Below are 13,548 nucleotides of genomic sequence, written 5' to 3'. Positions count from 1 at the left end.
CACCGCCATCTACATTGAGCTCCAGGCTCCGCCCCCGTGCTTAGTTATTTAAAGGGACACTGAACCCAAAATTTTTCTTTTTTGATTCAGATAGAGCATGAATTTTTAAGCAATTTTCTAATTTACTCCTATTATCAATTTTTCCTTATTCTCTTTGTATCTTTATTTGAAATGCAAGAATCTAAGTTTAGATGCCAGCCCATTTTGGTGAACAACCTTGGTTGTCCTTGATGATTGGTGGAAAAAATCCATCCACCAATCAAAAAGTGCTGTCCAGAGTTCTTAACCCAAAAAAGCTTAGATGGCTTTTATTTCAAATAAAGATAGCAAGAGAACGAAGATAAATTGATAATAGGAGTAAAATAGAAAGTTGCTTAGAATTGCATGCTCTATCTGAATCACAAAAGAAAAAAATTGGGTTCAGTGTCCCTTTAAATAGTTATTTGCGTTGTGGGTTTTGGTGGTTTAAGGGGCTAATACGCTAATTAGGTTTATTGCGATGTGGGGGTTTTGCTGTTTAGGGGTTAATAGGGTAATAGGTTTATTGCGATGTGGGTCTTTGACAGTTAAGGGGTTATTTTTACTTGCGATTTTTGGGGGATGGCGGAAATATAGGTAAAGAAGTATTAGGTTTATTATTGGGAGGCGGCTCAGTCTACACATTATTTATACAGTCACAATGCATAGTGACTGTATAAATAATGTAGACACTGACACTACTATAATAAGCATTTGTAATATATATCTAATGTACATACTGACACTTTAAATAATTTAGCATTTAGCCGTATGTATTGAAAGGAAGTGCATGTATAAGTGTCAGTTTGTACATGATTTTTATTAATGCTTATTTTTTCAGTGTCAGTGTCTACATTATTGATACAGTAACTATGCATTGTTACAGTATAATTTATGTGTGGGCGGAGTTGCGGAAATTGCCGATCGCAACTTCCAAAAATATTTTACGGGCATAGGAATTAACATATACGTAAGTGTCAATCAAACACTGCACGTTTGTGGAAAGCCACGTCTCTCACTTGCCGCAAATTGCGTGTGTCGCTCGTTACTAACCACGCCTCTTCTTCGCGCCGGTTAGTCAATTTAAATAATAAGTTAAAAGTTTGTCCAAATAGAGTGTGGCTATATCTGTAGTTTATTATATAGAAAATATTTTAGATATATTTAAGACAGTAGTCAATTAAAATTATAGTATTGCTACACCTGTATCTTAAATATTTATATAAAAGAAGAATTACAAAATACGTTGTTTCTACATCTGTAGCTTAAAAAATAATTAGACTGCCCTCTGGGTAGGCTTATCGACTAGTATTTATATAAAATAGAAAGCACAACGTGTTAACGCGGCAGAACTGTCATGTCATGCAGTGCTATATTGTATTGGGCTTGTCTCTCCTTCATATACAGAAATGCAAGGAATGCCCCTTGGAGAAGCAAAGCAAAATCTGCCTTTTGAATATTTCACTAGGGATCTCACAGTGCTGAAGGATCATTTTAAATATGTCACCTGCGCGAAGAGGTTTTGAATATCAGGGCCTCAGACACAGCCTCCCCTGCTATATTGTCAAGTGGGGGTCTCCACTGGAAACAGACAAGGTGGTGGTGTATTGAAATACGACTTTGATACACTCGCTTATCATTTCTCTTCTTGACTATTGCAACTCCATCCTCTCTGGTTTCCCTAGCTGCCAGCTATCACTGATCTCCCTTACGCGTTGCTCTCCATCTGTTGTACCTCTCTGTCAATCACTTTACTAGCTCCCTCTAGCCTCCAGAGTAAAACAGAAAATCCTTACCCTAACATTCAAGGCCCTCAATAATATTGCTTCCACCTATATCTCATACCTTCTCTCCAGATACTCTCCAACCCGTCCCTTTTGCTCTGCTACTAACCTCCTCTTCTCTTGTTACCTCACATTCCCATCTACAGGTCTTCTCCAGAACAACCCCTATCTTATGGAACTCTTTGCCCCTAGTTTTCAAAGTTACAAGTGCTCTTTAGAATTTTACTGTTCTACTGGGGTGCATACAATGTACGCTAATCTTTTCTTACTTCGGTTCCTATCCTCATTTTGTAATCCCCTTGGAACCCCTTAGTATGTGAGCCTACAAGCCCAGTGGTTCTGTAGATCACCTTCACGAGAGCTGATATACAGCAGTGCAAATCATGTCGGGACTCTCTACCCTTTTGTCTCTTAGGGCTACCACCACGGCCGGGGACCAGAGGTCCCTGGCCGTGGATCAGAGGATCAGAGGAGCCGCTGATGCATTTTGACTTAAATCTGATGAAGAAAAAAGAGGAATTTCATTTATTCATTGTTTATTTATTACATCTTTTTTACCTATGGACTACATCTGATGAAGAAAGAACAGGACCCCTTTGATTTTTCTTAACTTAACTTAGATTTTTTTTTTTTAATTGCCCCCCCTCCCGTGGATTATATCTGATGAAGAAAGAAGAGAAGACTTTGGATGGTGAGTAATAAATATTTATTGTTTATGCTTACTGGTGTTTTGTTTTTACTGTTTGTTTATTTTTATTTTTTTGTTTTGTATTAGCTTTTGTTTTACTGTTTATTTTTTGTTGTTTCTTGTGGGATTTTGTTTTAATGGTTTTTTTTAACTCTGTTGTGGTTTTTGTTTTGGAGTTTAGGTTTAATATTTGTTAATTCTGTTGTGGGATTTTGTTTTCATGTTTTTTTAACTCTGCTGTGGTTTCCTGTTATGGGGTTTTGATTTAATGTTTACTAACTTTGATGTGGTTTCTTGCTGGGAGGGGGGGTAGGTTTAATGTTTGTTAACTGTTGTAGTTTTTTGGTGTGGGGATTTGTTTTAATGTTTTTTAATTTTGCTGTGATTGTTGTGGCTTATGTCGCTTTAGAGGTTAAGTTACATTGGAGGACATTGTGCTTTAGGGGTAAATAGTGTAGTAGGGTTGGGCTGCATTAGGGTTTATGGCATTTTAAGGGTTAATAGTGCAGTGGGGTTAGGATGTGTTGGGGGTTATAGCACTTTTAGGGGCTAATAATGTAGTGGGGCTATATTGTAGTGGGGCTATGTAGCTTTAGCGGTTAATCGTAAATGAAAGGCTTATAAAATACACCTTTAGGAGCTGTTGGGATGGGGTTATATTATACAATATTATACATGTATATACAATGATGTTATTATCTGCATTATATGTATTGTGGTTTGAAAAAAATGTTTTATTTATTCTATTAGTGTCTTTTAATTTTAGAAAGGTTTTATTTATCTTAAGGGAGTTAAAGGTTGAATGTCGTGCGGGTGCGGCAACTAACTTACATCCTAAATATACCATAAATAAAGACAAGACAACAATATGGAGGTTAAGACCATATAGGTCAATTTTATTAACGCAAGGCACTCCTTGACTGATTTAATTTAAAGCATCAAGGCCTTCTCCAAACTTTAAACTTTTCATTTACCCAGTACGGTAAATGACTATAATTAAGACTTAACTTTACTTAAACAGTTGAGCGGCAATGACTAAACCTAAATAACCCATATGAAGCGGGAAGCAGCCCCCCAGGCAAACGGAGACAAAGCGGAGCCCGGCTACAACGCGGTACCAGATAGAAGGTTACATACTCGAGCTGTTCGGCCCTCCGCAACCCAGGAGGTGCTTTCCCCAAGCACGCGCCTGGGTACGTCACACCTCCTGCAATGGCCGTCACTCCTCCCCGCTTTCTATCTGCCGCCCGGGATGCTACCGCCAGCCACAAGAATACCAATCAACCTATTCTTGCCGCCAACCCTAACTGCAGGAAACACTACATTTGGTTACCTATTTCTAAATTACTGAACCTAAGGCCTTAGCTATATTGGAAATGAACCTATCTAGCCCTTCCTCTGTCAAATGAACCCCGTCCTTTCAATACAGGCTCTTATCCCCGGACGAGATGTTGGAGTGCCTCACAACAAAAGCTCCTAATTCCGAAACAACCTTGCCTATATCCCTATTCAACTTCTTGCGGACCCCAAATGCTGCCTTGTGACTCTCCACGTGCCTCCAATGCAATCTCGGAATGACACAGGACCACCCCACTTTCAGCCCAGGCAACCAGGCGTGTAGCCACCTAATGTCCGCCCCCATGATACTGATCAACTCAAGGGTAGGCAATGCTTCTAGGTCATTGCCCCCAAGATGTAGAACCACAATGTCTGTATGACCCCACCTCCGGTGAGCCTCCTGGATAAGCCCTGGAAATTCCTGCCAGCATAGCCCTCTATGCCCTAGCCATCTGATGGACGCCCGGGAGGCTAAAGCCCTTAACGATGCCCAATGAACAAAGGAGTGGCCGACTATCCAGATCTTTTTTGGGGCTCTGCCTCTACCTGAAAATACACAACAATACGTTAACCACCAGCAAGGACCCCCACAATTCCCGTCCCTGCGGCCACCCCCTTACCGACTCATTGGGAAGGGTCCCCCAGAGGCCTTACGTATGTCTTATAGCGCTGCGACTGCCACCTCCCCAGAGCCTTGATCCTATCTGCAGACCACCCCAATGTTGTGGCCGAGGTTGCCGCCCCCACTCTAAATGAATGGGGGGCTATACGTGCCGGATCCAACCCTGCCCTCGCTGCCGCCTTCACTAGCACCGTTCTGAACTGAAATTTCGTTAACCCCAGCCCGTTCTGATGCATCAAGAAAGGGCCACCACCCACCGGGCGGCGCGCTGCAAACTCAGATAACAGCGCAACCGGGCATGTCCTGCAGTCGCCCAACTGTGGGAGATGCAGCCACACCCCTTTCCCGTCCTGATCGGTTTTAGATCTGGGGATAAACAACAATACCGACCCTTCCGATAACCTCATATGCTGCCACTGAACCCCCGCCTGTGGTGCCTTACCTGATGGGGAAACCAGCTCCCCCACCCTCAAAGCCCCGTGAAAGGCCAGTGCAAATGCTGCGTGAAACAGTGACACCTCGTATGGATCCCTGCATACGTCAATTAGCGCCTGCAGCAACATGAGAAGGCGAGACAGAGTGATGGGTTCCCTCTTGTCCCTCCTTATCAACTCTCCCCGGCCCCAACCACGGACCGATTGTCTCACCAAGAAGTTCCCCGTCCAATCTTTCAGCTGGAAAAACTTACTAAAAAAGGATATAGCTGCCAGCTTCCCCTGCACAAGTGATTTCCTAATTTCCCGCTGGCGCAAGGAAACCAACCACTCTAACAGAGTTACCTGCGACGCCTGAGAACATGACAGCTGCTTGAACCTGCAGAATGATTGCCACTCGTTCCAATGCCTCCGATACGTCCTCCATGTCGCTGGTGCCAGTGAGGCCTGGACTAGCGGGAGAACAGATTCCCATGGAACCCGAGCTGCCAGAGATAAGAAGAACAAGGCGTGCCATGAGGAGATGCTCTAGGAGCCACCTTCCTAAATATCTCCCATTTCCCCCTAGACAATGCATCTGCCATCACATTCTTTACGCCCGGCACGTGCTTAGCCGTGAAGCTAATGTTATACTGCAAGCAGCACAACACTAGTTGCCGTAGCAGCCTAACAACTCCTGGTGAAGTGGCCGATAAACGATTTATCGAATACACTACACTCTGATTATCGCACCAAAAGACCACCGCCCGGTTGGACAACCGAGTAGCCCACAGCTCAATCGCCACAATTATAATGAAGAGCTCCAGGAAACACAGGTTCCTGGTCAGCCCAGCTCGGACCCATTCCCCTGGCCAAGCTTCCGCGCTCCAGTCCGCCCCCAGCATCACCCCGTACCCCCCGGAACCTGCTGCATCTGTAAACAGGTGTAGCGACTGATTGGATTCAGGCGGTCTCTGCCAAATACATATGCCATTGAATTTGTCAAGGAACAGTTCCCACACCTGAAGATCCTTCTTCATCTCCTCCGAGATGTGGATTCTTGTGGACTGTGGTTTGGAGCCCCCCAAACCTGCTTCCAACCTCCGGTTGAAAACACGGCCCATGGGAATGACCCTCCCCGCAAAGTTCAACAAGCCCAAAAGGGCCTGCAATTCCTTCACAGAGATAGAACGCACTGCATAGTCCTTTGGACTACTGCTTCTAACCTTTCCAACTTGTCCGCAGGCACTCAACAACGCTCCGCTATAGAGTCTATTTTGATTCCCAGGAAAGTCAACCGCGTGCACGGGCCTTCTGACTTGTCAGATGCCAGAGGTACACCAAACACACCCATGAGATGCACCATGCCGCGCATTAGTTCCCCGCACTGCGTAGAATTTGGCACCCCCACAAGCAGAAAATCATCCAAATAATGGGCGATGTTGCCTGAACCAGTGTATTGGGATACCGCCCAATGGAGGAATGAACTAAATGCCTCGAAATAGGCGCATGAAATCCAGCAACCCATAGGGAGGCATTTGTCTACGTAGTAATCCCCCCCGAAGCGGCACCCCATTAGTCGAAACGACTCTGGGTTGATAGGAAGGAGCCTGAAAGCTGACTCTATGTCCAGCTTTGCCATCAGCGCTCCCACCCCTGCCCTCCGGACAATGGCCACTGCCGAGTCAAACGATTGAAATTGAACCGAGCACAGCTCTGGTGGAATGGCATCGTTCACTGACCTACCGTTCGGATACGAAAGGTGTTGAATCAAGCGAAATTTTCCCTTTTCCCTTTTCGGGACTACCCCTAACGGGGATACAACCAAACCCTCAATAGGCGGCTGCGGGAAAGGGCCCGCCATGTGCCCCAGGTGGACCTCTTTATCCAACTTCTCCTTTACCACCTCAGGAAGCTGGTAAGCCGATTTTAAATTGCGATGAACCCCCGAACCTTCCACCCGGCCCCCCACCGGGATAAGGAAACCCACCTTTAGGCCAGACAGCAGCAAGCCTGCCACTGCCCGGTTCGGATACCTCGCAAGCCATGGTTCAAGGGCGCCCTCCCTCACTGGGGTGGCCGCTCTTTCCAGTTGAGGCAGGCTTGCCTCCCCCACGCTCTCCAGCCTGGTCGCGCTTTTTGGAGCACTCGGCACCTGGGTGCTGCCCCCCGCAGTATCGGCAGACATGCCGAAAGGAACACGCGCTCCCTCTGTCGCACGCCTTTTCTTGATACTTCCAACACTCCCATCCCTTTCTACGGACCCTAAGTCCTGACCGAAAGGGCTGGTTGCTTGCTGCCGGGGGAGGTGATGGCATCACCTCCGGCCCAAGCTTGGACCATAAGGACATCTCAATAGCTCCAAATGATAGGGAAGGGTTCGCCGCCATTTTCCTTCGATACCCCATGTCATAGTCCCTCCATGCTCCTTCCTTATGGCATTTGTAAACCCTTTCTATCGTATCCTGATATTTCAGGATATCCGCCCCTTGGTCAGGCCACCTCGCCAAGTAGCAGGAGGCCAGCACGCGAAAGCAGCTCACCCATTCCTCGTAAGAGTCAGGTCTCTTGAGCTTCTTTGGCCCTGTCCCATCCTCGGCCCTCTCCTTCTGCTTCTGAGCCTCCGCTGACAGCTCAAAAATATTCACGTACTTCTTAGCCTGTATTTTTTTCACCATCTTCGATTTGAGATGCTCAAATAGGGAATGCATGGTGAAAGAAAATGAGTCTCCCTCAAGCGCTGACTTTCGCTTATTACCCCGCAACACCAAACCGCCACCCTGCGGAACGGTGGCCGGCACCCCCAAGCCTTTGCTAGCATTCACAGCTACGCCACTTGCGCCCTTACTTTCGCGCCTGCGGGCCTTATCCCTATCTGACACTAATGTCCTAAGCATCCTGTACATCCTCTTCTCCCCTTTTTTATGAAAACCCAAGGCCCCCTCACTTTCTGAGCTAGACCCTGGCGAACTAGAGTCACTGTCATCCTGCGACCCAGCCCCCCCAGATAGCTCACCCTCCACAGGCTGCAGCTGCCCCGCCGACGATGCTCCTGCCCCGTCCACTGGGACCTGTCCCGCTGCCGGCACCACCGCTCCACCAACACTGGATTGAAGCCGCTCCTGGGTGTCCATCTGGGGAAACAAAGATAAGAGAGGAGTACCAGCCACCGGAGGGAAGGAGGGACCACGCACACCACACTCATACACAGGCTGTTGCACAGAAGGCGCACCCATCTGCCCCCCAGACTGATTCTGCTGCACCAACCCCTGTTAGCAGTGTCCCCTGGCCCCCACATGTATTCATCATGATTTGTAACAGAAACTTCAGGCCTTTGAAAAGACTGATCAATATTAAATCTCCTGGGCCCAGTTCCTGGGCTTTGCAGATGTAAAATACTGTCCCCAGGGCCAAGGGCCCCAGGGCTCATTGTGCTATCCCCCCTCCCCTCCCCCAGATAGATAGTCTTCAAGGACTCACTCCTCCCCCAACCTGATGCCTTTCCAACTCCACCATCCCCCCCCTCCCCCTGGCCGGCACCCCTCTCCTACCTTGAGGAGATAGGGATGCGGAGAGAGCGCTTCTCTTGGCTCCTCTCTGGGCCAGGCTGATACCCCCTCTGGCCAGGCCCGACCGGAAGTCCCGCCCGCCGTGTGACCGGAAGTGGGTGGGCCGCGACCGGGACCAGCATGGAGGGCGCCGCCGCATCTGCGGCAGATGTAGGTATCGGGTTGCCCCCGACCACTGAGCCACGCTGGGGACATGGATGGCCAAGAGGGCCGGGTGTCCCAACCGGAACGAGCGGTAAGGCGGCAGGAATTGGCGCGGCCTGCGCGGTAGGCCCACGATCCGGCCCACCGCCGCATGCGCACGCCACAGCATGGGGGCCCACTTGAAAAGGGCCGGGTAGGCCCACTTGAAGCCGCGGTGTGGCCGTAGGAGATGGCGCAGCACGCGGAGTAGGCCCACGATCGGGCCCACTACCGCATGCGCTCGCCGCGGCCTGGGGGCAAATTGAAGGCCGATCAGCCACAGGGTCCACCCCGGGCCCATCCGCTACCACAGCATGATCGGATGCGGCCCTGGGTGACCCCCGAATCGGCAGTGTGGCGGTAGATTCTGGCGCCATCTGCGGGGTAGGCCGCAAATCCGACCCACCCTCACAGACGAGCGCCACGCTTTGTGACCCCCCCAGGGGCAGTCCGGCCCCATCCACATGCAGTAAGGGGGTAACAGGGGGCCCAACTGTTCCGGTACTCGATTCGGGCACGCGATTCCGAGACCGGATCCGTTAAACACCGGGCCCAAAACAGCAGTGAGGGACTGCACCAGGGACCAGACAGCCTCCAGCTGTCCCTCCTGCAAGCCCAAAACCACTGCTGCCTGTCCTGAACCCGTGGGGCCTGCTCCACAAACCCCAGGGGCGTCCCTTGAAGTACTAGGCCCAAATGAAGAGCCCGGGCCTAACCTAACTAAACCTGACCCCCCAGCCTCCTCTAATTGCCTGCCCCCTAATCCACTCCCCCCTGCCTGGGAAACTCCCACCTTCCTAACACTAGTGGGTAAATTGGCCTGGAGGGAACGATGGCCTAGCCTCAGGGATGAGCCCTGAGGCCTGGGGGAAGGGGGAACAATCTCCTGATCACTTATCTCTTTTTCTCTATCCACAGGTGTCCTTCTCCGGGAAGATGAAGCCTCATCCCTGAACCGCAATGGAGGAAGCGAAGACCTGCGAGAAATTCTCTCAGCTAACTGCAGCAGAAGATTCCAGATGTTCCTGACAGAAAGAGGGCCTCAAACTCCCAGAATCCCCTTCTTATCTGTGAGTAAAACCCCTCCCTTAGATCTGCAACACTGTTGCAATCTAACCTACAGCTCCACACACACTCCTCCTCCCTGCAACCTTAACCCTTAAGACGCTCCAGGCTGATCAGGGCCCTGCACTTACATTTTGCGTGTTTTGTTTTGTTTTTAGGAAGATTTATTTTTTGTGATATTAATATGTTATAGAAGACAAAATATGTGACATTATAGTTTTACCTAACTGTATTATTTTTAACTTAATGCAGCTATGTAAAACTATAAAGTCGCAGCTACTGTCTTCTATGACATATTAAAATTACGAAAAAGAAATCTTCCTAAAAACAAAACAAAACGCCAAAAGATAAATAAAACCTTTTTCAAATCACAACAAGATTCACAATACTTTTTATTACATTATACAATTAAATACACATATTGTATATGTATGTGTCCCCCAGAGCTCCAATAGGTTTAATAGGGTGTTTTTTGTTTGTTCTTTATTAGCAAGGTAGGCCACAGGCATAACGAATATGTAGGCATTCCATTGGAAATTCATGGGTGTTACATGGGAGTAACTTCTATTTAAATTGGGAAACATCGCTGGGAGTTTATAATATTCAAAACAACGTCCTCTATCTTAGATACACCTTTTCAGCTATATCAATTTCACAAGCTTTTCAGTAGTAAGAGAAATCTTACGAATGTACATTAAAACTACATCAGTATTATATGAAGTATTACTACACAGAAACCTTTTTTTGTTTAAGTGAATGCACAGTCTATGTTGAGATCGCAGATGAGTAACGATGATGTCATACTTTTGCTGAAGTTGCAATCACTATTATTTCCTATGAGATACACATCGCCACTCATCGGAAGAGAGAGGTCAGCCCACTATCTTTGAATATATCAATAGACCCAAAAAGGCAATTTCTCATGGGTTTCATGATGTATTGATAATCAGGGCATTATACATATATACATATTTAATAGCTTTTATTTAGTTATGCGCTAAACCAGGTGTGTAAATAACGCAAAAAAAATTGTGGTATTGCACTCTCCATAGCGCTGCCAAAAGTTACAGAAAAACCTAATAATTTTGTGCAATATGGTGCGATAAGCTCCATACCGCACAAAATCCAAGGCCTGACTTCACGTGCTTGTGCACATTTTCCCCCATAGACATCAATGGAGAGAAAGTGTTAGAAAAAAAACTAAGACCTGCGATCGCGAAATGGCGATCGCTGTAACGCAATCCCTATTGATGTCTATGGGGAAAAGAAGTTATGTAAAAACCTAACACCCTAACATAAACCCCTAGTCTAGATACCCCTAATCCGCTGCCCCCCAGCATCGCCGACACTAATGAAAGGTATTAACCCCTAAACCGCTGCCCTCTGACATCACCGACAATATATAAACATATTAACCCTTAAACTGCCCACCCCCACATCGCCAACAGTAAAATAAAGTATTAACCCCTAAACCGCCAGGCACCCACATCGCTACTACTAAAATAAATCTATTAACCCCTAAACTGCCAGCCCCAACATCGCTAATACTAAACTAAACCTATTAACCTCTAAACCACCGCCCCCCCACATCGCAAATCACTAAATTAACCCTTTTAACCCCTACCTTAAAGTAAATAAAAATGTACCTGAGCAATTAAAAAAACTAAGATTAAACTATAAACTAACCTAACATTATTACTATTTTAAAAAAATAAAATAAAATAAAAATAAAAAAAACTAAATTACAATATTAAAAATTCTAACACTACGAAAAAAAACACCTAACATTACAAAAAAAACCCATTAAATTATGAAAATTAAAAATAATCTAACATAACAAAAACAAAAAGCACTAAAATTACGAAAAATTTAAAAACACGAAGATTACAAAAAATAATAAAATAAATTATCCAAAATTAAAAATTAAACGTAATCTAACAGCCCTATAAAAACAAAAAGCCATCCCATGCCTTTTATAGATCATTACCCTAAGATAAACAGCTCTTTTACATAATAAAATTACAAAATTCCCACTAAAAGTAAACCCCACACCCAACCAACCCCCCAAAATAAAAAAAAACTAAATCTAAAAAAATCCTAAACTACCCATTGCCCAAGGGGCATTTGTATGGGCATTCAGCTCTTTTGTGCCCATTAAAATAAAAAAAGCCCTAATCTAAACCCTCCCCCCAAAAAAACCCAAAACCTAACACTAACCCCAGAAAATCTACTTACAGTTCCTGAAGTCCGGACACCCATCTTCATCCAGGCGGCGAGGAGTCTTAATCCAGGCGGTGACATCTTCCTCCATTGAGGGCATCTTCTATCTTCCTCCCGGTGGTGCAGAGCTGTGGTGGCGCAAAGCTGACCAGGACCAGTGGTGACGACAAAGACATCCACCGTGGAGCCTCCTCTTCATGTGATCACTGCCGCACACTGAAGCTTAAATGCAAGGTACCTCTTTTATATTGGGGTACCATTGCATTCCTATTGGCTGAAAAACTCAAATCAGCCAATAGAATAAGAGCTTCTTAAATTCTATTGGCTGTCCAAATCAGCCAATAGGAATGCAACGGTACCCCATTGGGTAGCATAGGTTTTTTTTTAGAATTAGTTTTTTTTATTTTGGGGGGTTGGTTGGGTGGGGGGTTTACTTTCAGGGGGGTCTTTGTAATTTTATTATGTAAAAGAGCTACAAAAGGTCCTTTTAAGGGTGTTTTTATTTTGGGGTGGCTTTTTTGTTTTTATAGGGCTATTAGATGAGGTTACATTTTTATTATTTTGGATAATTTTGTTTATTATTTTTTGTAATCTTAGTGTTTTTATTATTTTTCGTGATTTTAGTGTTTTTTGTTTTTTGTAATGTTAGATTATTTTTAATTTTTGTAATTTAGTGTTTGTTTTTTTGTAATGTTAGTTTTTTTTCCGTAGTGTAGATTTTTATTATTGTATTTTTTTTATTTTTTTTAAATAGTAATCAGCTAGATTATGAGTTGGGCGTTATGAGTCAAATAGCAGTGTTGTGGCCCATAACGCATCATTTTCTCTAACGCAGCCATTATGAGTTTTGTCGGTATAGGTGTACCGCAAGCCTTTTAGCCTGTAACGCAACGTCAGTACCGCACTCTTAAAATGACGTTTTTTCATGGGATTCCCATAGCGCCTGTATTACGAGTTTTGCATTCTGGCTAAAAAGTGAGCGTTACACTCTAAAACGACAAGATCCGTAATACCATCTAAAGTCCGTAGTTATGAGTTTTACGCTACAAAGCTTTAACATAAAACTCATAACTAATGAGTTAAAAAGTACACTAACACCCATAAACTACTTATTAACCCCTAAACCGAGGCCCTCCCGCATCGCAAACACTATAATAAATGTATTAACCCCTAATCTGACTCTCCCGACATCGTGGCCACTAATAAAATGTATTAACCCATATTACCCCGCTCCCCGACATCGTCACCCCTACAATAAACTTATTAACCCCCTAACGTTAAATTAAAATGACAATTTCCCTAGCTTAAATTAATATTAAACTTACCTGTCAAATAAAAAAAACTAAGTTTAAAATAACAATAAAACTAATATAACTATTAAACTAAAATTAAAGTAACTACCAATTAAATAAATTAAACTACACATTAAAAAAATCCTAAAACTACTCTAAAAAGTACAAAGTATCTAATTAAAAAAAATAGACTAAATTACAAAAAATAACAAACACTTATGAGTCAAATAGCAGCGTCGTGGCCCATGACGCATATATTTCCCTAACGCAGCCATTACGAGTCTTGTCAGTATAGGTGTACTGCAAGCCTTTTAGCCTGTAACGCAACATCATTCATGCACTCGTAAAAATTAAGT

At 45.0% G+C, this 13,548-nt stretch overlaps 1 protein-coding gene across 2 annotated transcripts; it reads right to left on the bottom strand.

Annotated features, from left to right (window-relative positions):
- Positions 1–3,359: 3,359 nt before the first annotated feature.
- LOC128647672 (uncharacterized) lies at positions 3,360–8,223 on the bottom strand. 2 transcript variants are annotated; one of them, XM_053700422.1, is made up of 2 exons: positions 7,880–8,223; positions 3,360–4,374 (listed from the first exon to the last, which is right to left on the bottom strand). In XM_053700422.1, the coding sequence occupies exons 1-2, from the start codon at positions 8,097–8,099 to the stop codon at positions 3,911–3,913; spliced, it is 684 nt and encodes a 227-aa protein (XP_053556397.1). In that variant the 5' UTR covers positions 8,100–8,223; the 3' UTR covers positions 3,360–3,910. The 2 variants fall into 2 exon arrangements, with proteins under 2 accessions (XP_053556397.1, XP_053556398.1); XM_053700423.1 differs by lacking the exon at positions 7,880–8,223 and adding an exon at positions 5,230–5,325.
- Between the last annotated feature and the right edge of the window lie 5,325 nt (positions 8,224–13,548).

Source organism: Bombina bombina, chromosome 2 (genome assembly GCF_027579735.1).
Source record: "Bombina bombina isolate aBomBom1 chromosome 2, aBomBom1.pri, whole genome shotgun sequence".
Taxonomy (NCBI): Eukaryota; Metazoa; Chordata; class Amphibia; order Anura; family Bombinatoridae; genus Bombina; species Bombina bombina.
Note: the sequence above shows the minus strand (reverse complement) of the source record. Positions and strands in the feature narration are given on the sequence as shown.

Excerpts from the sequence above, each read along its gene's own strand:
- LOC128647672 (XM_053700422.1), bottom strand. The coding sequence starts at position 8,099 with ATGGGTGCGCCTTCTGTGCAACAGCCTGTGTATGAGTGTGGTGTGCGT. Across the intron at positions 4,375-7,879 it reads GCAGCTGCAGCCTGTGGAGG|GTAGAGGCAGAGCCCCAAAA; the intron begins GTGAGCTATCTG and ends GTGTATTTTCAG.